At 41.7% G+C, this 25791-nt stretch overlaps 9 protein-coding genes across 9 annotated transcripts; 6 read left to right on the forward strand and 3 right to left on the reverse strand. All coding sequences in view use genetic code 12, as the record gives it.

The window, feature by feature from the left end:
* Positions 1-182: 182 nt before the first annotated feature.
* FOB63_003090 (uncharacterized protein) lies at positions 183-878 on the reverse strand (the record flags this gene model as incomplete). The annotated part of the gene is made up of 1 exon (XM_002615821.2): positions 183-878. The coding sequence occupies one exon, from the start codon at positions 876-878 to the stop codon at positions 183-185; it is 696 nt and encodes a 231-aa protein (XP_002615867.2).
* A 1215-nt stretch (positions 879-2093) lies between these two features.
* On the forward strand, positions 2094-3242 carry FTR2 (Ftr2p; the record flags this gene model as incomplete). Its single annotated transcript, XM_002615820.1, has 1 exon — positions 2094-3242. One exon carries the CDS (start codon positions 2094-2096, stop codon positions 3240-3242), a length of 1149 nt encoding a protein of 382 aa, XP_002615866.1.
* A 451-nt stretch (positions 3243-3693) lies between these two features.
* Positions 3694-7041, reverse strand: FOB63_003092 (glucan endo-1,3-beta-D-glucosidase; the record flags this gene model as incomplete). Its single annotated transcript, XM_002615819.2, has 1 exon — positions 3694-7041. The coding sequence occupies one exon, from the start codon at positions 7039-7041 to the stop codon at positions 3694-3696; it is 3348 nt and encodes a 1115-aa protein (XP_002615865.2).
* A 1399-nt stretch (positions 7042-8440) lies between these two features.
* FOB63_003093 (methylglyoxal reductase (NADPH-dependent)) lies at positions 8441-9463 on the forward strand (the record flags this gene model as incomplete). The annotated part of the gene is made up of 1 exon (XM_002615818.1): positions 8441-9463. The coding sequence occupies one exon, from the start codon at positions 8441-8443 to the stop codon at positions 9461-9463; it is 1023 nt and encodes a 340-aa protein (XP_002615864.1).
* A 257-nt stretch (positions 9464-9720) lies between these two features.
* Positions 9721-12735, forward strand: FOB63_003094 (uncharacterized protein; the record flags this gene model as incomplete). Its single annotated transcript, XM_002615817.1, has 1 exon — positions 9721-12735. The coding sequence occupies one exon, from the start codon at positions 9721-9723 to the stop codon at positions 12733-12735; it is 3015 nt and encodes a 1004-aa protein (XP_002615863.1).
* Positions 12736-12782: 47 nt separating this feature from the next.
* Positions 12783-16028, reverse strand: ILS1 (isoleucine--tRNA ligase; the record flags this gene model as incomplete). The annotated part of the gene is made up of 1 exon (XM_002615816.1): positions 12783-16028. The coding sequence occupies one exon, from the start codon at positions 16026-16028 to the stop codon at positions 12783-12785; it is 3246 nt and encodes a 1081-aa protein (XP_002615862.1).
* A 627-nt stretch (positions 16029-16655) lies between these two features.
* Positions 16656-18047, forward strand: FOB63_003096 (uncharacterized protein; the record flags this gene model as incomplete). The annotated part of the gene is made up of 1 exon (XM_002615815.1): positions 16656-18047. One exon carries the CDS (start codon positions 16656-16658, stop codon positions 18045-18047), a length of 1392 nt encoding a protein of 463 aa, XP_002615861.1.
* Positions 18048-18195: 148 nt separating this feature from the next.
* On the forward strand, positions 18196-23292 carry TSM1 (Tsm1p; the record flags this gene model as incomplete). The annotated part of the gene is made up of 1 exon (XM_002615814.1): positions 18196-23292. The coding sequence occupies one exon, from the start codon at positions 18196-18198 to the stop codon at positions 23290-23292; it is 5097 nt and encodes a 1698-aa protein (XP_002615860.1).
* A 219-nt stretch (positions 23293-23511) lies between these two features.
* FOB63_003098 (guanine nucleotide exchange factor) lies at positions 23512-25707 on the forward strand (the record flags this gene model as incomplete). The annotated part of the gene is made up of 1 exon (XM_002615813.1): positions 23512-25707. The coding sequence occupies one exon, from the start codon at positions 23512-23514 to the stop codon at positions 25705-25707; it is 2196 nt and encodes a 731-aa protein (XP_002615859.1).
* Positions 25708-25791: the final 84 nt, after the last annotated feature.

The following is a 25791-nucleotide window of genomic DNA, read 5'->3' on the forward strand; positions in this document are numbered from 1 at the left end:
AAGCCATTGGCCCAAGGTGATAAGTACAAAGAGGAAGATGAAGTCTCTAAGAACAATGTTATTTATGCTCATATAATGTAGAAAATGAATATTAATGGTGCTTAGATTACATAAATGAAGTGAGCGAATATGCATTGTATTCCATCTTTACATATGAACAAGAATTCCAGTCTCTCTTCCCTCTAAATTTCTTTGTATTCGTATGGGCCCGGTTTTTCTTCGGCCGTAATATCTATCTTTTCCAATACGTCACCATCTACGCTCAAAGACGCCTCTATGTGATCGCCTGGTTTGACAGGACCCACGCCTTTTGGTGTTCCAGTCAAAATCAAATCTCCCTTCTCCAAAGTCATAATTGCCGACATATGGCTCAAAATGCGATGAATTGGGAAAATCATCAAGTTTGTCATATCGTCCTGCTTCGTTTCACCATTCACAGACAAGGATAAACGGACATTGTAGGGGTCGGGGATTTTTTCTTTGGGTATGAATCCTGACAATGGCAAGAATGTGTCAAATCCTTTGCCTATGGACCATGGTAAACCCTTTTTCTTTGCTTCGTCCTGAACATTTCTAGCGGTAAAGTCGATGGCCAAAGCATAACCTTCAATTGCATCCAAAGCTTCTTGCGCAGAGAAAGTTGGTGGCAAATTCTTTAGTGTTTTGTTCAATGTGAAAGCCAACTCCACTTCATAATGGGCCACAACACCTTTGGGGACTAGAAAGGGGCCATTGTTGGGGCGCAAAACCGACGACGAAGGCTTTAAAAAAAAGAAAGGCTGCGAAGGAGCCATATTGTTGAGCTCCTTTATGTGTGCCGCATAGTTTCTGCCAATGCACAATATTTTTCTCGCATTATCGATATACTTCAAGGACATCGTTGACCAATCTTGAAACCGTGGAGTGTATTCTATGCAATCAATGGAGAACGCTCGGAAGTCACGTGTAACCCCGGAGTTGAAAATGCAGAATCCTTGCTCAGCGATATTTTTTTTTTTCTTCCGCATGGGCTCCTGAACTTTGACCAATGAGAGATGTGTGGTTCCCTGATGTCGGTTATGTTCGACTTAGGCTGCAGGCTTGCAAAAAATTTGGGTAAATGGCGGTGCCCTCAAGCATGTGGCGAACCCAGAGACCCTAGATTGAAAGACGGTAACTCATGAACGAAATTAAATAAGCTCGTAAGCCGGTTCGGAGTGAGGTACTTGGTCAGTATGGTAGCTTTTGCCTGTATTGGGTGATGAAGAGCTAGGTCGACGCATTATCAGATGGCAATCTGCAGGTGCATGCATCTTTCCTGTATTTTAAGCGCCGTAAGCTGTGTTTTTGGTACCTCATCTGTCCAAATTCTCAGTTCGACCAAAGTTGTCAATCCCTTTACGAACGCAGTTACAAAATTAAGGAACCTCCAATCACATCTATTCTTTCGATGAGCCGCACTAAGCAGACGTTTGCGTTTTCTCTGCATATACATCCCGCATACTTCTAAAAGACCCTTCTTTTCAAGATGAAGAAGACATGCTATCTTCATTTATCGTCATTCCATTTTCTGAACCTAGAACAGCTTGTGAATCAGATGTTTTATTGGTTGTTTGAAGCACTTATTTGAAGTGTACATTTGACGTGCCAAGGATTGTTTAGGCATCGCTGTACTTCAGGCGCTTTGTTTTTTTTCTTGGCGATGCAGATGACGGTTACAACGGATATCCACTCCTAAACAATTAATATTGTTTCCAAAGTATCCCAAATGTATTATACAAGCTCAGGGTCAGCACATGCCCGTAATACATTTCATTCACTTAGCTGCCAGTTTTCTCTTACGTGCGGCTGAAACTTCAGACTTGACAGTTCATGGGGTGTCAAAGCCTTTTCTTGTCCATGGGTACGAGCTTGCCAAGAAAAATATATGTAGGCATTATGCAAAAGATCAACCAGATAAAACAAAAGCCGTCTCGGCCCCCAAATAGCCCCATTATTGTCAGTTACTATAAAGGATGGGCATTTCCTGCTCTGCTATCAAAGTACAAACACTTCATTTTTGTCGAGAAACATTCCAGTTTTTCTGCGCTAACCCTTAAACCCCCTTTAGCAGAATGGTGAACGTTTTCAACGTGCAAATTTTCTTCGTGGTGTTCAGAGAAACATTGGAAGCAGTGGTTGTTGTTTCCGTCCTTTTGGCTTTCTTGAAGCAAGGTCTTGGTGGAGCAGCTGACGATCCTCTTGTTTTCAAGAAATTAAATCGACAGGTTTGGGTCGGGGCGATTCTAGGAGTGGTGCTATGTTTGATTATTGGTTGTGCGTTTATTGGTGCTTTTTACTCGTTGGGTAAAGATATCTGGGCCAAGTCTGAAGATTTGTGGGAAGGTATCTTCTGTATCATCGCAACTGTTTTGATCTCGTTGATGGGTCTCGCCATGCTTAGAATTAACAAGATGAAGGAGAAGTGGAGAATCAAGTTGGCTAAAGCCATTATCCAAGAGAAGGGCAGTGGTCCTTTGGGTTTTGGTGGCTTCACTAAGAAGTATGCCATGTTCATTTTACCATTTATTACAACTTTGAGAGAAGGTTTGGAGGCCGTTGTCTTCGTTGGAGGTGTTGGTTTGAACCAACCTGCTTCCTCTTTCCCAATTCCTGTGATTTGTGGTTTGATTGCTGGAATCTTTGTTGGTGTTCTTTTGTACTACTCCGGTTCTACCATGTCGTTGCAAATTTTCTTGGTCATCTCCACCTGTATTTTGTACTTGATTGCTGCTGGTTTGTTCTCCAGAGGTGTCTGGTTCTTTGAAACTTACAGATACAACAAGAAGACCGGTGGTGATGCTTCTGAAAATGGTTCTGGTCCAGGTACTTATGACATCTCCAAATCCGTGTGGCACGTAAACTGCTGCAATCCTGAAACAGACAATGGTTGGGACGTTTTCAACTCTTTGTTGGGCTGGCAAAACTCTGCCACTTACGGTTCAGTCATTTCCTACAACGTGTACTGGTTGGCGGTCATTTTTGCTGTTTACTTGTTGTGGTTTGAGGAAACTCGTGGACACTTGCCATTCATGAAGAACCTCACTATGGCTGAATTGAACCCTATGTACCACATCAAGGGTAAGAAGAAGAACAATTTGTCTAAGAGCGAACAAAAGGAATTGTTCGAAAAGGTCAAGAACAAGAGACTTGGGGCTGAGGACGATAGCTCCGATTCTGTCACCCAAAAGAATGAGTCGGTGACTGCTGAGAAAGCGTCTTAAATTATGAGAGTTTAAGCAGCTTTATTATATTCCTAATTTCTCTTTTCACCATTGGCTTGAAATTTGGATCTGAATGCTTCTCAATGCGCATTACACACACACACACACACATATACATATAAAGCGCGAGAGGTTGTTTAGAGAAAAGTTTCAAGCCATTACACAAGTCGAGCCGTTCTGCACTATAATTTCAATGGGGGTTTAAACGTTGGGTTAATCGTGTTTTTTTTAATATATATTTTCGGGTTCCAAATTGTAGTTACAGTAGCCTCGGGACTATTTTTGTTTTTTCAAGGTTCGTCTGAGCACTTCATCAACTGACAGAAGAGCAACTTAATCAGTCAGTTTACTTCTTACTATTGAACTTTAAGAGCTTCTACGATTATGGAACAAAAACGCAAAGTGTATTTTTCAATAAAAGAAAGACGTGAAGTAGAACGGGTATAAGAATTTAAAAGCGAGAAACACCTCCAGCGAATGCCAAGGCCCAAGTTCTACTTTGGCCTCTGTCGAGATTGGTGCGCTTGAAGTTTTTGGAAGCGAAAAAATCGTAAGAAGTTTTACCATCATAGATCGCTTGGTTCAAAGCCATGATACCATTCCATCCAGAAGAGCCAGTATTTGCTTTCAGAAGGATTTGGGTCCACTCTTCTTCAACGAATTTGGCACTTCTTACCGACGAAGAAGCGGGAGTGATAGGCAACATGTGAATACCATGAATATATGAAACATTCAGACCAAAGTAAGTGTTGTACTCGATTTCGTTGTCAGAGTAAATACCAGCAACCTTGTTTGGAATATAATCAGCTGGCTCAACCTTGTTGTCATCGGACAAGAGAATGTAAGAGTTGATAGATCTGCTTTGGATCTTCAACATCAAGTCACCACGTGCTTCCATAGCTTTATCGCCAATTACCTTACCCCACAATTTCATTCCATATGAGAAGTTGTAATCCTCTGAACTAGATTGCTCATCTTTACCATTGGCACTTTCAAACAATCCTCTGCCGTAAGAATGACCATGGAACCAATCAAAGTACCTGAATTGAGGGAAGAAGCTGTCAGCAGTGGATGGGTTGGCAACGTCCCGGACCAAAGTATTAATCCAATTCTTGTTCTTGCCGACCCAATCACCATTGTTCTGATTATCGACGTATCCAACCACAGCCGCTGCATGCAAGTAGTAACCATAGTAAGCATGGTGATTGTTGTAATATCCAGTGCCGAAATCTTCAGATGTATCACCACCGTTGTTAGCTGTTGGAGTAATTCCACCAAACTTTGTATCGTACATAAATTCAGTCGGCATTTCGTTCAGGGCGAAGACTGCAAAGTACAGTTGCAATTGAACAAGTAAAGAGTCGGCCAATTTATGGTCTTGAACAATGTCCTTAAGAACGAGTAACATGTAAGCGTACTTATCGAGAACTTTACCGATGTAGTAGGTGCTTTCCATCAGAAGAATCGTAGCAACAACATCGATATCCTCTAATTCTGCCACTGCAACATCTCGAATTTGTTTGATCTGTTCAGGAGAATAAGAAAGAGAAGTTCCGGTACCCAGCAAGTAAGGGTAGAATTGAACATTAATGTCAACGGTATCGGTGAAAGAAAGCACATTTGTCAAAAGACCTCTCATTTCGCCCTTCGTTGTTGACCACAAATTGATACCAGTGTATCTTTTAGCTGTAGACTGGCTGAGGTTTTCTAAGTGATGGGGCAAAGCGAAAATGATTGGAACGTTGGCATGAGAAGAACCTGCGGTGGTATATGAGATTGAGTATTGAACATCGCGGCATGCAATGGAACCTTTCACATCTGCACCTGTCACATACGAACCTGCAGAAAGCTGATAATATGCATCCAATCTGCGTTCCTTAGGCGCAACTGCAGCTTGGACAACTAATCCATCCGCAGGTCTTGAAGCCACGATATTTCCATTATACATTGAAAGCTGAAAGCCGGACAATTTTCCTGAAAGGAAAATAATCCATTGGGCACCTGAGCTCAAATTGATTCTGTATTTTTGCATTTCGGTAGATCTGGCAGTCACGTTCTCTTGCACCAAACTTGTGATGGTGAACTCAGAAGACAATCTTAAAGTCATGTTGCCGTGATAAATTGCAGTGGCAAAACCCATACCTTCAACGAGAGGAAATTCAATATTGTTGGTTTTGTTGTAACCCTCAGGAGATAATTGGACTGCAACATACATGGCTTCCATGTCCTTCACAGTCAAGTAGCTCTGATTTTGACGCAATTCGCTGGCAGAAAAAACAAGGTCACCCTTGTGAGTAGGGTAAGTGAAAGAGCTGACAGCTCCATTTGAATTCTTCTTACCATTGATTCTACTGGAAGGACTTGAATATTGAACCGCAAAACCATGCTTAGAGCTCTTGTCCCAGTAGAATCCGTAAGGGTAAGTCCATACCATGTTGGTTTGTTCTCCCAAGATCAAGTTGTTGTAAAATTTGTTTGTGTGAATACTCAGATCCTTCATGACACCTCTTGGGAGGTTCAAGGGAAGTGAATCTTCTTTGAAAAAGGCAGAAGGATCTCTCGATGAAATGCCCGAGAACAAGTTACCCACAGTGTTACACGTTGGTTTCGAGTCCAAGATCACAGTTCTGTTAGCAGAGAAAGAAGATTCAGCGCTGGAGAATGTAATGTATTCGGTGAGATCAGAACCATCAAGTCCAGAAGGGTTTGGAGGGTCCGAAACTTCATTGCCATTGGCTGAAACTGTGTTTGAAGCGCTGTCATATACTGAAGCATAGGTACTTTCCAGTGAGTTGCTCACTCCATTACTCCCATATACAGAAGCGTAAGTACTTGACAGTACATTAGCCTGCCCATTTGGGTAAGAGGAGGCATATGTTTGTGACAGAGAATTGGCCTTAGCAGTGGCTCCCCCATAGACAGTAGCATAGTAACTTGTCAGGGGAGCGCTTGTGGAAGAAGTAGTTGCGGCAGCTCCACCGACTGCACGAGTCAGGACTCTTTTGTTTCCATTTGCGGCATTGGCCTCAGCATGACCATTACCATTGACAGTTGCTTGAACCGTGGGCTCTGCATTTTCGGCCTTAGCTTGTGGTGTTTCGAACAAAGCATTGAAATCATAGTCACCTATTTTGATAGTAGAGCCACCAGTTATTTCGGCTTTAGCAATCATTGGGTTAGGGCCTGCAAATTTTTTTATAGATGTTGCGGAAGGCTTCACCTCGTTTCTTGTTTTGCTTGCAGTATCATAGTAAATCGTTGACAAATGAGTTGGACCTTCACCTTCCGATAAAGGGACGGTCTTTAAAATCTTTGGACCATTCTGAACCTCATCACTATTAGCGGTACGGGTAGGCAAACCGTCTCTTTGTACAAGTCTTGGGTGGTCCCCCGATACAGTTGATACAGGTCCAAGAACGATACTGTCAGAAACAATTGTCACACAGACAGGAACATATTTGCCATTTCTTTCAACAATTTTGGGGTGCTCCCCAAAAGCAATTGATTCTGGTCCCACAGTGAAGGTCAGATCTTGACGATAGGCTGGAACGGTTAAGCAATCTTGATTTTCCGATCCAACCAGCTTGAAGTCAAAAGGAATCTCACTCTCCGGAATATGGTTAAGTTGCGTCTCAGCAGGGTCAAAGCTTGCTTTTGTTGCGTACATAGGATTGGCCATATCTACAGCAACATCGCTGATGGATTCATTGTCTGCTGACAACTTCCTTATTGCTAAGGACGAAGCAACAGGAAGCATTGCAAGTGCAACGGCAGGACCATAAAGCTTCACTGCTCTCATACTTGTTTCAAATGAAATAAAAAAGAAAAGTAGTTTTGGAAGTACGACAGAAGACATATATTTATATAATTATTTTTCAATGGCCGTAATCTAGCAAACAGTTGCGAAAATGTTGGCAGCGTACGCGAACAAAATGGTGCAGGTGAAGCTTCTCGTGCAGATTGTGCCACGCGTGAACTAAAGTTATAGCCAATGTGCATAACAATAGATTCGCGAGAACGAAGGCCAATCCCCAGAAAATACATGCATTCCATCATCAGGAATGGACATTGCGAACCCAAATTCGTCAAAAAATACGCGAGTACATGAAAATGGTTATGTAATGTTCAAAAGCGGTCAGGGGAAGTCAGTCTTCTGTACATGACTTTAGACCCATCATCTATCGTGATGGAGCATCTATTACCGAAGATCGCCAGACGCGTGGGACCGTGGAAGTCGAAATTCTTGACAAGAAAAGAGAAGAAAAAATAAATCAATGGCTAGACAAAACCATACGAATTTGTTTCCGTGCTACTCCTATTTCCTATATCAGCGAACAAGAAGCGGAAAAACTCTTCGCATTCAACAATAAGTCTGTACTTCGTAATTTACCAGATTAATAGCTCAATAACATCGTGAGTTATTTGTCCATAAGTGATGAGTATCATAAAAGTATCTACTTTCGTGCGTGTATCAGCATCAGCCAATAAATATTGCGTTAGGAGTTCGAAAGAAAGCCAATTTTCTTGGGATGTCGCCATGGGTAATTTCGTCTTGTGAATTGGCATTGAATTGCCGGAAAACACAATTCTCAGATATCAGTATGAGCACTCTACTGGACTTATTATATTATTGTCGCGAACTATTGTTTGTACCCTATGCATCCGATTCTGAGTTTTAAGACTGAATGAAATTGGATTCAGGAGCTCTAGATCACTTACAAGCAAAAGCAAAAGAAACCCTGGGACCGGACAAAGTGCATGTTCTCAGTATAATTTGTACTCACTTTTCTTTCCGTTGTACTTTGCCAGTGGGTATCAGTTACGCATCTTACAATTCCGGCATGAATGGCTGAGTTAATTACGAAATGCTTTCTAACGCGGTAAGTGGAGAAAACCAAGACCACAATTGAATCCATTCACTACATGAGTCACGGAAAGAACATGAAATCCTCTTGCATGTTCCCTGTTATATCTCAAATGGTGTACGCTAGTCCTCATAGGCTCTTCACGCTCCAGATAATGCAGATGGGGTCGTGTCCCTATTAAGGGTCTAAACTAGTAATCGTACCCGAAGCAGTAATCGCACCCGAAACAGTAGTAGGCGCGATAGTGTGGCTTTTAGATAATATTCGGCATATATTACTCGAAAATTTTGGACTTAACCAAACTACACTAACTTTTTCTTAGAAATTGAATCAATGAGTGAGACTGTTTTCGTTTCTGGAGCTACTGGCTTCATTGCCCAACACATTTGCAAACTTCTTCTCGATAAAGGATACACTGTCATTGGATCTGCGAGATCTGAGGCTAAGGGTGAGCACTTAGCTCAATTGTTGAACTCTACAAAGTTCAGCTACGTTGTCGTTCCAGATGTTCAATTTGAAGGCGCTTTCGATGATGTTTTGGCAAAAAACCCTCAGATTTCTGTGTTTTTGCACACTGCATCTCCTTTCCATTTCAAGGCTACAAATGTCGAGGACGAGTTGCTTAAACCGGCAGTTCATGGAACAAAAAATGCCTTGAAGTCAATTACGAAGCACGGTAATAACGTGAAGCGTGTGGTCATCACGTCTTCTTATGCAGCCATTTCCACTGCTGAATCTGAAGCTGACCCTTCGGTGGTCAACAACGAAAAAACATGGAACCAAATCACCTGGGAAGAATCCAAGCGTGACCCTGTCCTGGGATACAGAGGTTCGAAAAAGTTTGCAGAGCTTGCTGGATGGGACTTTGTGAAGGAACAAAAGCCAAATTTCATCATTAATTACGTTAATCCATCTTTTGTCTTTGGTCCCCAAGCATTTGACTCAGAGGTCAAGGACAACTTAAACACCTCGCTGGAGATCATTAACAATCTCTTGAAATTGACTCCAGAATCGCAAATCCCACCTACTCGTGGAGGCTTTGTTGATGTCAGAGATGTAGCCAAGGCGCACTTAATTGCCTTTGAGAAGCCAATTGAAAACGAAAGATTGTTGATGAATGCAGGTAGATTCTGCAGCCAGGATTTGCTTGATGTCTTGAATGCCAAGTTCCCAGAATTGAAGGGTAAGATTCCAGTTGGAGAGCCAGGTACAGGTCACCTTGTGAACGATGCCATGTGCAAAATTGAAAATGAACACACCAAGAGCATTCTTGGCTTTAAGTTGATTGACTTGGAGACCACTGTATACGACTCTGTTAAGCAAATCCTTGATGCCAAGAAAGGCTCGAAGATTTGAGTGAATGGTGCCTATATTAGATATCGATGTTCTTTATTTATGTGTGTTTCATCACATAATGCTGATCCCCTATAATTTTAGTCTCAGTCTAAGACATTTTCAGCTAAGCAAGAATGTAGTTTTCAGAACTAGAGCAGGATGTTAGTTGCGTGGATTGAAGGTGATCGATCTCACACTAAGTTTCACCGCACTTAAATGTTCTCACCATACAAGACATAACTCGCATCTCATCGAGCTAGATTTTTTTACCTTCAGCAATGCCGAACCCAGTATCTTCGGTAAACGAGCACTTGCTACAGGAGGTTCAGCATTATGGTCCTGTGACAGCATTGAAGATCTACAAAAACTACATCTTGGCGGGTTATGGACCTGTGTTAAAGCTTTTTGTGATTCGTGATTCGAAGGTGCGAGTCGTATGGTCTGTTCAAGCATTCAAAAGAAACAAGATCCATGGTATTGCCATTACAAGCAATGCTCTAGCAATCTTTGGTGGCCGCTCCTTTTCTGTTTTCAGGGTAGACTGGGATTCATTTGTCGTTCCTACGACTGTGGTGGAAAAGGCTATTAACGAGTGGATCGTCTCGTGTGAATTTTTAACTTTATCCCAGCTTTTAATGTTAACATCACATAATGAGGTTTTGAAGGTGAACATAAGTGATTTGGATCTGTTTCAATTCTCTGTGGAAGAGAAGATACACTGTGCTGAAAAATCAATCTTGTACAGTGGATCAATCACCGTGACTGATGATGAACAGATTTTAGTAGCTGCCGGTACCGTCATGAGTGGGGTGTTGGTATGGGATCTTAGGACCCGTCAGCCCGTTTACAAGTTGACCGATCATCAGGGCTCGATATTTGGTGTCAAAATAGATCCTTCCGGAAAATACCTTATTTCGTGTTCTGATGATAGATCGATTAAACTTTATGATTTACCATCATCGACTGTCTTATCTAGTGGCTGGGGTCATCGCTCCAGAATATGGTCGTTACATTTTGCCTCGATCTCACCCTCTATTAAACTCTTCACCACAGGTGAAGACTGTACTGCAAGATTATGGGAATATGTTCCTGGATCTGAGTCTCTCAAGCAAGTAGAGCTTTGGGACCATTGTCATCTGGGGAAGCATGTATGGTCGTCAGATGTTGACTACTCACATTTGAGTGTACTGGTCACTGGTGGAGCAGATGGAAAGGTTCGCCTTCATGATTTGCGTGAACAACAAACGAATTCGTTTGACATCGAGTCCATTGCCGTTATGAGTGGCGTTAATTTTGGTAAAAAGGAGGCTATCAAGCTGTTTTCATTTTTACCCAAATTAAATCTCCTCGTTGTATTGACTTCCTCAGGGAAAGTGCTCACATGCAAAGATGAACACTGGACACATGTCAGTCTCAATCTTCGAGAAGATCAACAAAAATCCCTCAATGATTTTGGAATCATGAAATCTTTTCCAGAGGCAAACGCTTTGGTTGTGGTTATGAGACCAGGTGATTTACTTCTTCTTACTTTCGATGCCTCTGCAATGCTTGCACAACAAACTTGGATTGAAAATTCGACAGAAAAAAAGAAGGTTATCAATGCCTTGGTTGACTTCGACCTGTCTAAAAAAGAATACTACCTCTTTCTTGATTGTCCAAACCCCAATGTACCTTTTGATATTAAGGTATTTACTCTCCATCTGAATGGTGAGCTCACTATAAAGAAAACACTTCTACTTTATAAACCCGACCCGAAAATATTTACGCCGACATCGATACACTATGACAAACACAATCAGTGGTTCCTTATCGGGTCCAGACACGCTAACTTTGCAATTTATAATTTGGCGCAAGAGCATTACGAGTTGCCACTGTTGGTAAGAAAATTGTGTCCTGGCGATACAATCACCTCCATTAGTACAGTACAGAGTGGGGATAATAACTTGGTGGCTTTGCTTACAGTACGGGACGGTTTGTACTTGTACTTGAGAGTTAACGTCGTCGGAGAAAAATTCGTTTTTGATATCATTCTACAAAATAAGGTTTCACGTGGTATCATTGAAGGAGGTTTTGTCTCTGATAACAACTTATTTTTGTATGGATTCCACTCTTTGGCTTTCTTTATGTGGAATGAAACAAAGCAAATTGAGGTTGCTCATCAGCCATGTGGCGGTGCTCACAGATTATGGGATTTGTTTTCCTCGGTTGATTGCGATTATCGCTTTGTCTACGTGAGCAAGCTGGATGTCGTTGTCAGAGAAATACAGTGGAGATTCAAGGATTCAAATAACGGACTCTTGATCGAAGGAACTCATGGAAGAGAGGTCCGTGGTATAGCTTTGTCTCCAGTACAGGAACTAGACGGTTCTCGTCTCTTGGCTACAGCTTCCGAAGATGCAACTATAAAATTGGGAAATATTTATTCTGATGGCAGTGTGAGGTACCAGTGGACAATGACAAATCACATATCTGGTTTACAAACTGTGAAGTTTTTAAACCATGAATACATGGCGAGCTCAGCCGCAAATGAAGAACTTTTGGTTTGGAGGTTGCAACGGCTCGCCAATTCTGTGGTCACTATTGTTGAGCACTCTAGGCTCAGTCTGACTGAGGAGAATCCCGACTTGCGGGTTATGGATTTTTCTTCTATCGAAGCGACAAATGGTTTTTGGATTGCTGCAGTGTATTCGAACTCAAAAATCAAAATTTGGTTTTATGACTCTAATGAAAAGCAGTTTTCTCTAGCCGCAGAAGATACTTACAGTACCTTTTGCATATTGGGTGTTGAATTCATACAAGATGGAGATTCCACGATGTTGGTAATTGCTACTACAGACGGATACTTGACCTTCTACGATGTTTCAAATGTCTTGAACTTGGACACAGTTGATAAATTGCAGAATGTAATCATCAAACAACAATTGCATCAGAGTGGAATAAAGGCTTTCTTAGTTTTACCTCAGAATGGGTATTGGCGTATCATCACTGGGGGAGATGATAATGCCTTGGTTTCCAGCCGTCTTTCCCAAGATCTCATACTTACAGTTGACTGTTTTGTTGAAAAAGCAGCATCGGCTACTATTACTGGAATCGCGAAGGCTGGAGAAAAAGAAGTATTGGTTACGTCTGTTGATCAAATCGTCAGACTATGGAGCTATGACGAGAGAAGCTTAGTCTGCAAATCTGCCGCTTACACCACGGTGGCAGATACCGGATGTTGTGATGCTACAAAGATAAACGGTAATAACTTAGCTGTTGTTGGCGGTGCTGGGATTGGAATCTGGACGTGGTAAATATTAAACGTTAGATGGTCTATAGACATTATAAACAGGCAATCATTCTAAAGCTTCAACAATCTCAAGTTAAACGTGGTATCGTTGATAGCCTGCTCTTCGTCAATGATAATGGCGTCAGAGGAAGATGACGAGAAAGGTTGCAATGCTTTCTTGGTGCACTTGAGCAACAAGTCACTGTTGTTCTTCAACACATTCTCGAAATCAATAGTGTCTTTAACAACCTGGTATTCCACCCCGACTTCGTCGGTGGTATTCAAACCGGCCTTCTTACGCAATCTTTGAATACGATTGATCAACTCTCTAGCCAAACCCTCGCTGAGCAACTCTGGGTAAGAGTTGACATCCAAAATGATCAAAACATCCTTTTCAGAACGAGACTCGTGTCCAGATGCTGTGTCCGATGCAGGTAAACCACGTTGAACTTGCAAATCCTCGCTGACCAAGTCAATTCCATCAACAGAAATCTTACCGGTCTGAGCAAACGCCTTAACTTCATCTGAAGACACATTAGGTAAAGCAGCCTTGACTCTCTTGGCGTCTTTCTTCAATTTCTTACCGAGAACAGGCCAGTCAGCAACTGCTGTGTATTGTACACCGTAAGCTTCCTCGTCAGAAGTAATGACAATGTTTCTGACATTCAATTCAGAAGTGATGTATCCCTTCAAAGACTCAATGTCCTTCAAATAGGATTCGTTAGAGTTCACCACCACCAACTCCTTCAATGGAGTCTTCAAAGAAATCATCTTCTTCTCTCTGATATTACGACCCAAGTCAATTACTTTCTGCATTCTGGAAACAGCCAATTCGATGTCAGAGTCAAACCACTCCTCTCTAACAGTAGGGTAAGCCAAGTAATGGATGGAGGCAATATCCTTGATGTTAGGATTGACGCAATACTTCTCTAACTCTTCAGTGGTGAAGAAAGGCTTCAATCTTTGGTAAATACCGTCTGCCAAGAATGGGGTGAATGGTGCCATTAAACGGGACAAAATGAACAATGCTTCGGTTAAAGTGTTGAGACCCTTCTTTGTATCTTCCAATCCACCATCTGTGTCACCCTTGATACGAGAACGGTTAAGTCTGATGTACCAGTTAGTTAAGTTGTCAATCAAACCCAACAATTTAGGAACAACAGTGTACAATCTGTAGGCTTGCATTTCCTCGTGCACGAACTTGACCAATGATTGAATGGCTGCCAACAACCATCTGTCCATGACATTTTCGCTAGCCAAGGAAGGATCGTAAACAAAATCAGCGCCGTTCTCCTTCTTGAAGAGATCAGCAGCATCCTTCAAGAACTTGAACGAGTTGTACCATGGCAACAAGACAGAAGAGACAACTTCTCTGACGCCTTCTTCCTTGAATTTCAAGGTTTCTGCTCTCAAGACGGGAGAGTTAATCAAGTACAATCTCAAAGCATCTGCACCATACTTCTCCAACACGATAGTTGGGTCTGGGTAGTTCTTCAAACGCTTAGACATTTTCTTACCGTCAGCAGCCAAGACAATACCTGACACAATAACATTCTGGTATGGAGCAGTATTGAACAAATGTGTACCTAAGACAGTCAAAGTGTAAAACCAACCTCTAGTTTGGTCCAAACCTTCAGAAATAAAGTTGGCTGGGAAAGCCTTGTGGAAGACGTCTTGTCTTTCAAATGGGTAATGTTGAGAGGCATATGGCATCGAACCAGATTCAAACCAACAATCAAACACTTCCTCAATTCTCTTCAATTGACCTTTGCCCATCTTAGAAGGAATGGTGATGTGGTCGATGCTTTCTCTATGGATATCGGTTATGTCATCACGACCGGACAATTCCTTCAATTCAGCAATAGAACCGACACACACAACTTCCTCATAATCGTCAGAAACCCAGATAGGCATTGGTGTACCCCAATATCTGTTTCTGGAGACGTTCCAGTCTCTGGCGTTGGCAATCCAGTTGGAAAACCTCTTTTCCTTGATGTTTGAAGGAACCCAGTTTGTTTTCTCAACGTTGGCCAACATGTCTGGAATAACTTCACCCACACGAACAAACCAGGCAGGCACTGTTCTGTACAACAAAGGAGTGTCAGATCTCCAGCAGAATGGGTACGAGTGATTAATCTGTGTAGCAAGCAACATTCTTCCGGTTTCGGTCAAGTGCTTAATGATCAACTTGTCAGCATCTTTGACATAGACGCCAGCATAGTCTTTAACGGCTTCTGTAAATTTACCGTTGTCGTCCACGGGGTTTGGAGGTGGTCTCTTCTCATTGATAATGCCAGCCTCAAGACACGCAGTAAAATCGACCTCACCAAAAGCTGGAGACTGGTGAACAATACCGGTACCAGAGTCGTCAGAAACGTAATCAGCAGCAATGACACGGAAACCATGCTCCTTGAAGCTGTCGTAAAAGTAGTCGAAAGGTGGAATGTACTGAAGGCCAACCAAGTCTTGACCCTTGATCTTTTCAACCACCTTGTACTTAGCCAGGGCTGGTTTCTTGTACAATGTCTTCAATAAACTCTCCAACAAAATGTAGTTTCTCTGTTTCTCTTCATCAAAAATCTTGACGTACTCAAGGTCCTTATTGACAGCAAGACCGATGTTAGAAGGCAAGGTCCAAGGTGTGGTAGTCCAAGCGACCAACCAGGTGTTCTCGTCGCTTACCAAAGGGAAACCAACAGTCACTGCGGGATCGTTCACGTCCTTGTAATTCTGTTGCGCTTCAAAGTTGGACAAAGGTGTGGTACAGCCAGTAGAATATGGCATGACACGCAAACCCTTGTAAACAGCATCTTTCTTGTACAATTCCTTGAATGCCCACCACACGGATTCCATGAATTCAGGGTACAAAGTCTTGTAGTCGTTGTCCATGTCAATCCAGCGACCTAATCTACGGATAGTTCTTCTCCATTCGTCAGCATATCTCATAACAATGGAACGACACTCGGCGTTGTACTTGTCGATACCCATCTTCATCACATCCTCTTTTCCAGTGATGCCCAATTTCTTGTCAATCTCGTGCTCCACTGGTAAACCGTGGGTATCCCAACCGAATCTTCTTTCCACGTGAAAACCGTTCATTGTGGCATAACGTGGAATGATGTCTTTGACTGTGGAAGCCAAGATGTGACCGTAGTGAGGTGTACCAGTTGCAAATGGAGGACCATCAAAAAAGGCAAATCTAGGAAGATCCTGGGTCAACTCAAGTGTGCGGTCAAAGGACTTAGCCTTGTCCCACTGATCAAGCACCCTTTCCTCCTCCTTGGAAAAGTTGAAAAACGTATTGTTCTCTTCGGCCATGACAGTGGAGAAGTTATTGTCAGCTTACGCCTAACCTTTTTTTTTTTCTTCGAAGTGGCGCTTGGTGCACGGGTGTACTCTATATTGGTATTTCTAAGACATATGACTCAATAACAGTATGACTAAACGACCACCTTCCTTGCATACTAGAACAAAGTTAGTGGATATGCCTCTTCAAAACCAAACATTAACATTTTCCTTGCCATTGAGTACTTGAAGAGCCAAGATTCTGAGGCTGACTCACTTATTTCGCGATGCAGCTGGATTTTCAGTAGGCAAGGCCGATGAATAACTTTTTTGAATATACTGGAAGGAACTTTATGGGCTTCAAGTGGTCTGATAAAACTATTATTTCATATATTAGGCTCTGTTGGCTTGTGTTCACTGTCATAAATTGTTGTGACCATAGTGCGAGCTGGATCTTAACGATTTTGTACCATACCCTATGTCATGGGGTATACACATGAAACGGCAAAACATTTGGGACGAAAATTGTTGATGATAAAGATTTTCCATTCAAGTTTCCTTAAATACCTTCGATGTAAAACTTTTATCGTAAGTAGAGTCCTGTAATTCTACTCAATATGCCATTATTTTGCAGACTATTCTATCTGCACTTCTCATTTCATGATCAACTCACATGTTTTCCGCCAACATCTCTTGACATGCTTCTCTGGAAATGTTCCCGGAAAACTTTTGGTGGCCTTGTCGGGTGGGGTAGATTCCATGTGTCTCACTCATCTTTTGTTACAATACAAGAAGTTGTACGATCCAAAACTTGAAATTCACACCATGACTATAGATCATGGCTATAGAAAAATGTCATCTTTAGAAGCACACGAAGTCGGGCGCATAGTACAGAGTTGGGGTGCCCATCACTATATTCACAGACTCTCCTATGACAGAAACCCCTCCTCGATCACAAACTTTGAGGAAGTGGCACGAACAATGAGATATAATGCATTTGAACGACAGTGTGATGAGCTCGGTATCCAAGCGCTTTTGTTGGCTCATAACTTGAATGATAGGATAGAAACTTTCCTCCAACGGCTTCAGATGAATTCGACGCTTTATGGTTTAGGCGGCTTGAAACCCAGAGCAACGATGCCTATCTCGAGCAAATCTCCGCAACAAATCTCAGTATTTCGGCCACTCTTGCAGTTCGATAAACAGAGTCTACGAGAGACTTGTGTCAAAAGTGGTGTCTTGTGGTTTGAAGACCACACAAATGCTGACCTCCATTTGACGAAGCGGAATCTCTTCCGATACATGGTGAACGAGTATGTTCCACAAGAAATACTTCGGAGACCCGATCTAGCAGTACTTTCAAAAGAGTCCCTACTAAAAACTTTGAACGAAGTTGACGAGTTTTTGACTGTCCTAGATGACCGTATAAAGGCCCTAGATGACTACGTTATGAAACAGGGCTCTTACGAATTTAACAAGGGATTCGCAACTATAAAATTTTCCGTCCCGGTACATATGTGGCTATCTTTGGACCCGTCTGTTGCAGCACGTTGGCTATATGAGAAGGTCTCACCAATTTCTTCAGCTAAACATTTGCATTGGTCCTATGCAAAAATAGAGAGACAAGCCATGCCTCGAATCAGAATGTATGCGAAAGCCGCAAGGGGAAAATTGAATTTAACTTATCTAAATGTGGTGTTTCAAATTGAAAGTGATGAGGGTTTATTGCACTTTTCAATGTCCAAACAGCCTCCAACTAGGAAGGATCTTGCATGTATACGAAGAACTGTCTCTGTCCCTTCTCCGTGGATGCTTATAGACCGAACTTGGTGGGTAGAGATAAAGAAAGCATCTTCTAGCAAGGTGACTATCGAGCCTTATAACTCGAAAATGAAAAAGCAGCTTCTTGAAGCATTTCCACAAGTCACGCCAAGCAAAATATTGAACCTTCCTATAATCAAAGATGAAAATACTGTTGTTGGGATTCCTACATTGGGCTTATCAAGAAACGGACTTCAATACAACATAAAGTATAGGAGTGAACACAACTAGTTAAACAAGTACTTTGCATCACCTACATAGACAATTATTTCTGTTCCTTTTTTCTTTTTTTTATTTCTCCCTCTGAAAAATCCACGTGCATCCATAACTTTGTTGCATTGTGCCGTTCGACCTTTTTTAATATGTTGGCCTCGCCTCAATGCTGTCTTTCGATGTATTCTCTTGTGTAGCACTTCCCTCTGTTGTACGCGCGCACCCGTGCACCACAGGCAAAACCAAGTTACACCAACTTCCATCAATAACTCAGTCAAAACCCATGCTGTCGATCAATTTACATGAACGTCAGCAGCTGGAGGGCCCCACTCCGAAAGCTTTTGGTGGAATTAGCGGAACTCCAAAGGCCAAGTCCAACCGGGCTCGACATATCAATCTTTCTACCCAAGCACTAAAAGTGGCCCATCAACGAGTGAGTTTGAATGTGGATTTGGCCAGGCGAAAAGTCATTGGGCTGACGGAAATTACCATTATCCCCACGTCCAACTCTCTTCGTGTGGTACGCCTAGATTGTCGTGAAATGAAAATCCGCCGTGTTTTCATCAACGGTTCCGGACTGACCAACTACCTTCATAATGACTTACTCTACGTCAACGATCCAGCCCGCTTTGAGCATTCCGTGAAAGCAAATACTGTGAATGTTTCTGACATATTTAGCCCGACCTTCGGCATTAACCAGCATCATTTGTTACGCCAGAAACTAAACTACATCTTTGGTACTATCTCTCCAGACCAAATCTCGTCAGATCAAGTCGACAACACGAACACTGAAGAGCTTGCAATTATTCTTCCCGAGAACTTAAAGCTTGAACTCACAGATTTGAATTCGTTGCATACGCCCTCTGTTGACGTACCTGCAACTGGTCTAACTCCGTTCCACATGCGCTCCAAAAGTACACATAATGATATCTATACACCCATCCAGATTACAGTGGAGTATGAGCTTTGCAACCCTAAAAGTGGCCTTAACTTTGTGTGCCAATCGGAGGACAAAAACCTTTGGCATGCTTACACCGTCAATTCCGAATATAACATTTCGACATCTTCATGGGTTCCGTGCATTGATAATCTCTGGGAACGTTGCACCTGGTCTATTGACATAAGTATACCTCGTACAGTCAAGGACATAGAGGACCCAAATGAGGAAGAACGGAGAACTTTAGAGGCTCAAAAGGAAACGCGAAATGGAAAAGTTGGCTCCATTGATGACAATGGCCGTAATGAAGAGAAAGAGAGCGAAGACAAGAATGAAGATGAGCATAGAAATGAAAACGAAAAAATTGATAGCGACAATGGTTACCACAATGATAACAATGATAACAATAATGAAGGTGGTGATGATGACGACAACGATGATGATGACGATGACGATGATGATGACGATACAGAAAATTTCGATTTATTCGTTTGCACAGGAGATTTTAACAATTTGAAGGAAATGCCCCACGGATCGGATCCAAGAAAAAAAGTGGTTTCTTGGTCCATTTTCAATCCCGTTTGTGCACACCATGTTGGGTGGGCAGTCGGACCTTTCCAAAGCAAGGAGCTTTCTGATTTTAACGAAGCAACTGCAGGTGTAACAGAACAAGATGAATCTTTGGGGGAGTTTGAAGAAATTGAAAAGGATGAGTCTACACTGTCGATGATGTTATATTTCTTGCCAGGATATGAAGATTTAGTGACGAATACCTGTGTTTTTGCTCACAAAGCGCTAGATTTTTTTCTGAAAGAATTTGGATCCTATCCATTTGGATCCTTCTGCATCACCTTTGTGTCTGGTCCAGCTTATCCATATCACAACTTTGCTGGATTGTCTATTATGAGCGACAAAAAATTGTATCCAGCTGATGTTATCGAGCCTATGTTCTCTGTTACTGAAGAAATCTTGGAATGCATAGCTAGTCAATGGTCTACTATCAACATTGTACCACAGGTGTTCAATGATATATGGTGCACAATTGGTATCGCAAAGTACATGAGTTTCCAGTTTATTAAAACGCTTGTGGGATCCAATGAATTCAGGTACCAAATCAAAACAAAAATGGACCAAATAGTTGAACAGGATGTTAACAAGAAACCACTAGGAATGCAAGCTTACAACTTTCCTATCTCTGAGTCTGACCTTTCATTTGTGCGTCTCAAGGCGCCAGTCATACTATTTATCCTTGACAGAAGAATGACGAAGACAGATAAATCATTTGGTCTCTCAAGAGTGTTACCCAAAATATTCTTGCAGGCTATGTCAGGCGATCTACAGAATGGTACGCTTTCAACTCAACATTTTCAATATGTGTGTGAGAAAGTGAACAGAAATCGCTTGGAATCGTTTTTCAAACAATGGGTTTACGGTATAGGTACTCCAATCTTCAATATTACCCAGAGATTCAACAAGAAAAGGTCTATGATCGAGGTTACGATTAGACAGACGCAACTGCAACAACCCAAAAATGTACACCCTCAAGCAGAAACTTTCATTGAGGACTCACTCACATATTTGAACGATACACCAATTTATCCTGTTCAACAAACTTTTTTGGGCCCCATGACAATTCGTGTTCATGAAGCGGACGGTACACCTTACGAACACATCGTTGATATCAAGGATAGTGTTGTAAAATTTGACGTTCAATACAACACAAAGTTCAGACGTCTCAAAAAGAACAAGGACGAAAATAGTGAAAGCACCCCCATTTTTGCCAAGTTGGGGGATGTTCTTCAAAGCGAACAGGAAATGCAAGATTGGAACCTTGCAGATTGGCCAAAACGAGACGAAGAGTTCCTCGATCCATTTGAATGGATTCGTGTTGATACCGATTTTGAATGGATTGCTAGATTTAATGTGAAACAACCTGACTACATGTTCGGAGCTCAGTTACAGCAAGACCGTGATATTGAAGCCCAAATTGCAGCAATCGAATATTTTGGCTCTCAGGAGAAGCCTAATACTATTTACTGTACACTGTTGCTTAGAACCTTGATGGACAGCAGATACTTTTATGGAGTAAGGATCGCAGCTGCAAAATCTCTTGCCATCATTTCTAAATCTAATAACAATTTCGCTGGCCTTGGCTACTTGATAAGAGCGTTCAAAGAGCTTTACTGCTTTGAGAATAGTTCAGTGCCATTCAGCAATTCCTTTGATGATTTTGGTAAGCTCTTTTTGCAAAAGGCAATCCCCAGATTTTTAGGGCTGATTAAGGATGATGATGGAAACACACCGCAAAGTATCAAGTCTTTGTTGTTTAATGTTTTGAAGTATAATGATAATTCTAATAATGAGTTCCAGGACTGCTATTATGTGTCGGACCTCATTTGGTCTTTGACCGAAGCTTTAATTCCTGCCAATTCAGAGCAGTTGAATGTTGACTTTCATTTGGAGAGGGAGAAAGCCGAAGCATCGTACTCCAAAGATGCAAAGTTCATCCAAAAAGTTGTCGAGGAATTTTCAAGGATACAAAAATTGGATGGTTGGGTTCCATCGTATCAATCAGTTGTCTCTTATGCTTGCATTGAACAAAAAATTCGCTTAGCACGGACCAATCTTATTGATATTTCATTGGAGGATCTTTTATTCTTGACTTTCAAGAAGTATTCGCCCGACATCAGAGCCTTAGCGTTCAAAGGTTTATTTGTCTTAGGAGGTTTGAAAAATGCCCAAATTTTGAAGTACTTTATGGAGGTTTACTTGCTTGAAGATTCGACCATGTACTTCAAAAGTCTCTTGATAAATGCACTTGTTCTGTCTATAAGTGAAGCAGCAGTGAATGGAACTCCCTCGATGCTTGATGACCCTGAATTCAGATCATTGGAGAAAATATTTGAAAGTGGCGGGGGTATATCTAACCAAACTACAAATATGGTTGTTATTGAAGAATCGACACATACAGCAGAAATGGATACTCGCCGAGACGTGTTGGCAAAAGCAACAATTAAAGGAACAATCGAAATTCTTCGCAGAGATTACTCTATAGGGAAAGGACTTATGAAAACGATGTGGGAATTACTTCATACATCTCTTATCAGTATACTTGACAGGAGGAAGGTTTTCCTCTTATGTGAGATTTTGTACGAGGAGATCGATTCGTTCCCAGTTATTATTTCAGTGCCATGTGTTCCTTTTGAAGAGCTCAAGAAAAAGATTGTGGCAAAACATTTGGGTGATGGAAAAGTAGTCATTAAACGAGAGGGCAGATTCAAGATTCAGTTGAGTGCTAAGATACTGTTGAACGACAACAAGAAAATGAATAAGAAAGAGCCTACCCGTCTTCCTCTGGCTAGAGTTTCCAAAACTGCAAGATCACGAGTTGACCCGGAAGAGGAAAAACTGGAGGAGAATTCGAAACTCAAACTAAGGTTAGCTCCTTCTGTGCTCTCTGATACCTCTGTCCCAGCATCTCTCTTACCTGAACCAAGTCGCAAAGATATTCCTTCGGAAGTTAAAAATGACCCTGCAACGACCGCTCCTTCGGAGTCGCATCTGGTTAAGAGAACGGGAGAAGACGATATGACATTAACCTTCAAATTCAAGAAACGAAAGTTGGATCTGCCGGAGATGACATCGTCTAATGTTGCCTCACTGATAGTAACTATCCACAATTCACAAGTCAAAATTCGTTTTCTGAACCCGAAAAAGTTAAGCACTCCCCAAACCTCGAACGAAATGAGATATGTGAAAATTTCAACCAAAACTGGCAGTGTCTCATTATCAGCTACACCCTTTGCCGAATCACCAGAAACACGCAGTTCTACTACTCCAAGAATCTCGATGTCACCTAAGAAAAAAATGAATGGAAAAATTACAGAACGCTCAAATGGAAATAATGACAGAACCATATACAAGGATGCTAAATCTAAAAACGAGGCGAGAAATTCGGATGGAGGGAATTTACTGGAACCTGCAGAGGTTGTTAGCACGGAAAAGGTACGCCTGAGTGATGATTCTGAAGTGGAAGTAAAAGTGAAAAAGGAAAATTCTGATTCAGCAAAAAGTGTTTCACGGTCTCTGTCAAAAGTTTCTTCTCGCTCCTCGCTGGAGGAAACACGAGAATTTTCACGAGCTGCAAGTCCCTTCTCTGGTGAACAGTCTTCAGCTCCGAAACGTAAAAAGACAAAGATCTACATTCATGGTCATACATCAGAAACACCATCTCCCCCACAATCAAGAGCAGCTACACCCGTTAAAACCGAGGAGTCCGCCGATCTGGAAAAGCCTAAGTTGAAGTTGAAACTCACGTTGAATTAAGGTCACTTAGATATAGAGTTCTCACACATCTTGTGCGCACATAGTTTATGCAGAAACGAATGTAAATTATAGTTATCGCGGAATTGTTCGGTCTGTCTATCTCATTAAGAAGACGCTGAGTATAAGATTTACCATTCAGGCAGTCTTTGGTGTATTAGTTCTTCAAAAATTAGCGCCACATTTCGGTCCATATTATATTAGTGGAAACTTTTCAATGCAATGTCCTTTGGCAATCACCTAACTTTCAACATTTCCAAGGCGTCACCAACAACCTCAACTACAAACGCCACAACCACATCGTTTCCGGGATCGTTGCAACCTAATACTCACGTTTCTTCTGTTGATGTTCTATCTGCTTCCCTAACGGATGCAAAGCTGCCACACGCACATATTGTGGCTCATCAGGAGCAGCATGACACTTCGCCACGAATTAAAGCGGCTACACCTACAACAGGTATCAGCGGCATCAATTCAGCAGCTGTTTCTACTGTGGAATCATCAGAAGCTTCAAAGGACAGAGAGGAGCTTCTTCAAATATGGGGCAAGTATGATGTTGAGAATCAAAAGAATGATGAGCAGGTGTCCTTGAGTGCGGAAGAAACGGAAGATGCAGATTCTTTAGAGGAGAAAATGAAGCAGTTTCATATGGGCCCGTCTAACAAAACCGAAATTGATCATGTTAATATGGATCCGAGTGAGAAGACACCGCAAGAAGCCAACTTTTCGAGATCTGACTCGAGCGAACATATTCAGAACATCGGCAATTTCCAGAGTAAATCGAATGATCTGTGCAACCCTTCTGATACCACTAATAATACTCAGTCCACATTATCTGTTGAAGTACAGACAACATCATGTGAGCCTGCTAAAGACGAAAGCAATGGATCGGAAGCACAGACGGAGTTGGACTCTAATTTAAACGAAGAAGCATCTCTTGAATCTTCAGGATCAGGAAACAACGCTAAGATTAAAGAAAAATCTCCGTCTCCGTCTGTGGTTGAATATATGGGAGTACAACCGCTTGAAATTCCAGGTGCATCTGAGTCAAAACCCATTGAAGGAAACCTCTTATCTATGGATTCCAGTGAGCCTATCGTTGAGCTTAAGCTCGAACAATCTAATTGCCCGCCTCCTACTAGAGCTCGCCCTAAGAGAAACAATTCTGTCTCTCGCATTAGTCCAGCTGTGAATCCAGAAGAGCAATACCAGCAGTCACATAAGCCTTTTGACTTTCAAATATTCCTCACACAGCTCAAAAAGAAAAGCGCAGATCCCTTGGTGCGATACATTCGCTCGTTTCTTGTTTCTTTCTCTCGTCAATCTGGAAGTATGACAGCTCCTCAAATGATAAAAGCAGTTAGTCATTTCAAAGAATTCATGAACGAAAAATTTCACGAGTATGAACCTTTTGCATCCATGGATGCTGTCGACTTGGAAAATTCAGGTGAAGGTGTTGAAAAATTGATAATGAACCGCTTGTACGAGTTTTGTTTCTCTCCAGAAGCCATCAAGAAGTTTGGAAGAAACGTGTCTGCCACAGTTCTTGATGATGTACATGAAGACTATCAATTCATGATGCAAATTGAGAAATTTAGCTGGATTCTGGGTGTTCATTTGGATGTTGATTTGGATGCAATAACACAAAGTAAACGGGAGAGAAATTCTGAATCGATCGATTACATGGATTATGCCATCAATGAGCTTAATAAGATAAACAAGTTTCGTGCCCCAAGGGATAAAATCATTTGCATTTTGAATGCTTGCAAGATTATATTTAGTTTTTTACGAGTCAGCAATCAGGAAACTAACGCAGACTCATTCATTCCCATTCTCATTCTTGTGATCATAAGGGCAAAAACGGAAAACTTGATTAGCAATTTGCACTACATTGAACGTTACAGAGGTGAAGAGTGGTTAAATCATGGAGAAACTAGTTACTACTTGTCATCCATGCAAGGTGCCATCTCTTTCATCCAGAATATAAAGTTTCAAGATTTGACTATTAGTCAAGATGAATATGATGCTAACATGGAGGCATGGGACGCTGAACTTAGGCAAAGAGGGCCTCCAATTATTCGTCCCGAACCTCTCCATCCAGGAGAAGCGTCAACAAATATTCAGCAATCACTTTCACCTTCTAATGTAATTTTAGCCGGAGCAGAGATGTTTACTAAGTCTTTGTCTAACTTTATGTCTCCTACTCCACTGGAAAGTGCTCCACAGAATCCTGAACCTCGCTCAGAATCAGGACCCCCACATCTAGTTTCTGATGAGCAGGTTGAGAAAACTTTGAATCAGTTGACAGAGATATTCCCTAATCTCGATAGAGCTGTGCTCAGGGATGTAATTGTTTTGAAGAAGGCGGACTTTGATTCTTCTTTGGATGCATGTCTTCAATTGTGTAATGATGACTAAATTCATATACGTTAATAAATAATGACTTTCAATCTTCTGTGTTATTTGATCATTCCAGTGCCTTTAGCTTTTAGCTTGCTGTAT

This window comes from Clavispora lusitaniae, assembly GCF_014636115.1.
Source record: "Clavispora lusitaniae strain FDAARGOS_655 chromosome Unknown tig00000105_pilon, whole genome shotgun sequence".
In the NCBI taxonomy this organism is placed as follows: Eukaryota; Fungi; Ascomycota; class Pichiomycetes; order Serinales; family Metschnikowiaceae; genus Clavispora; species Clavispora lusitaniae.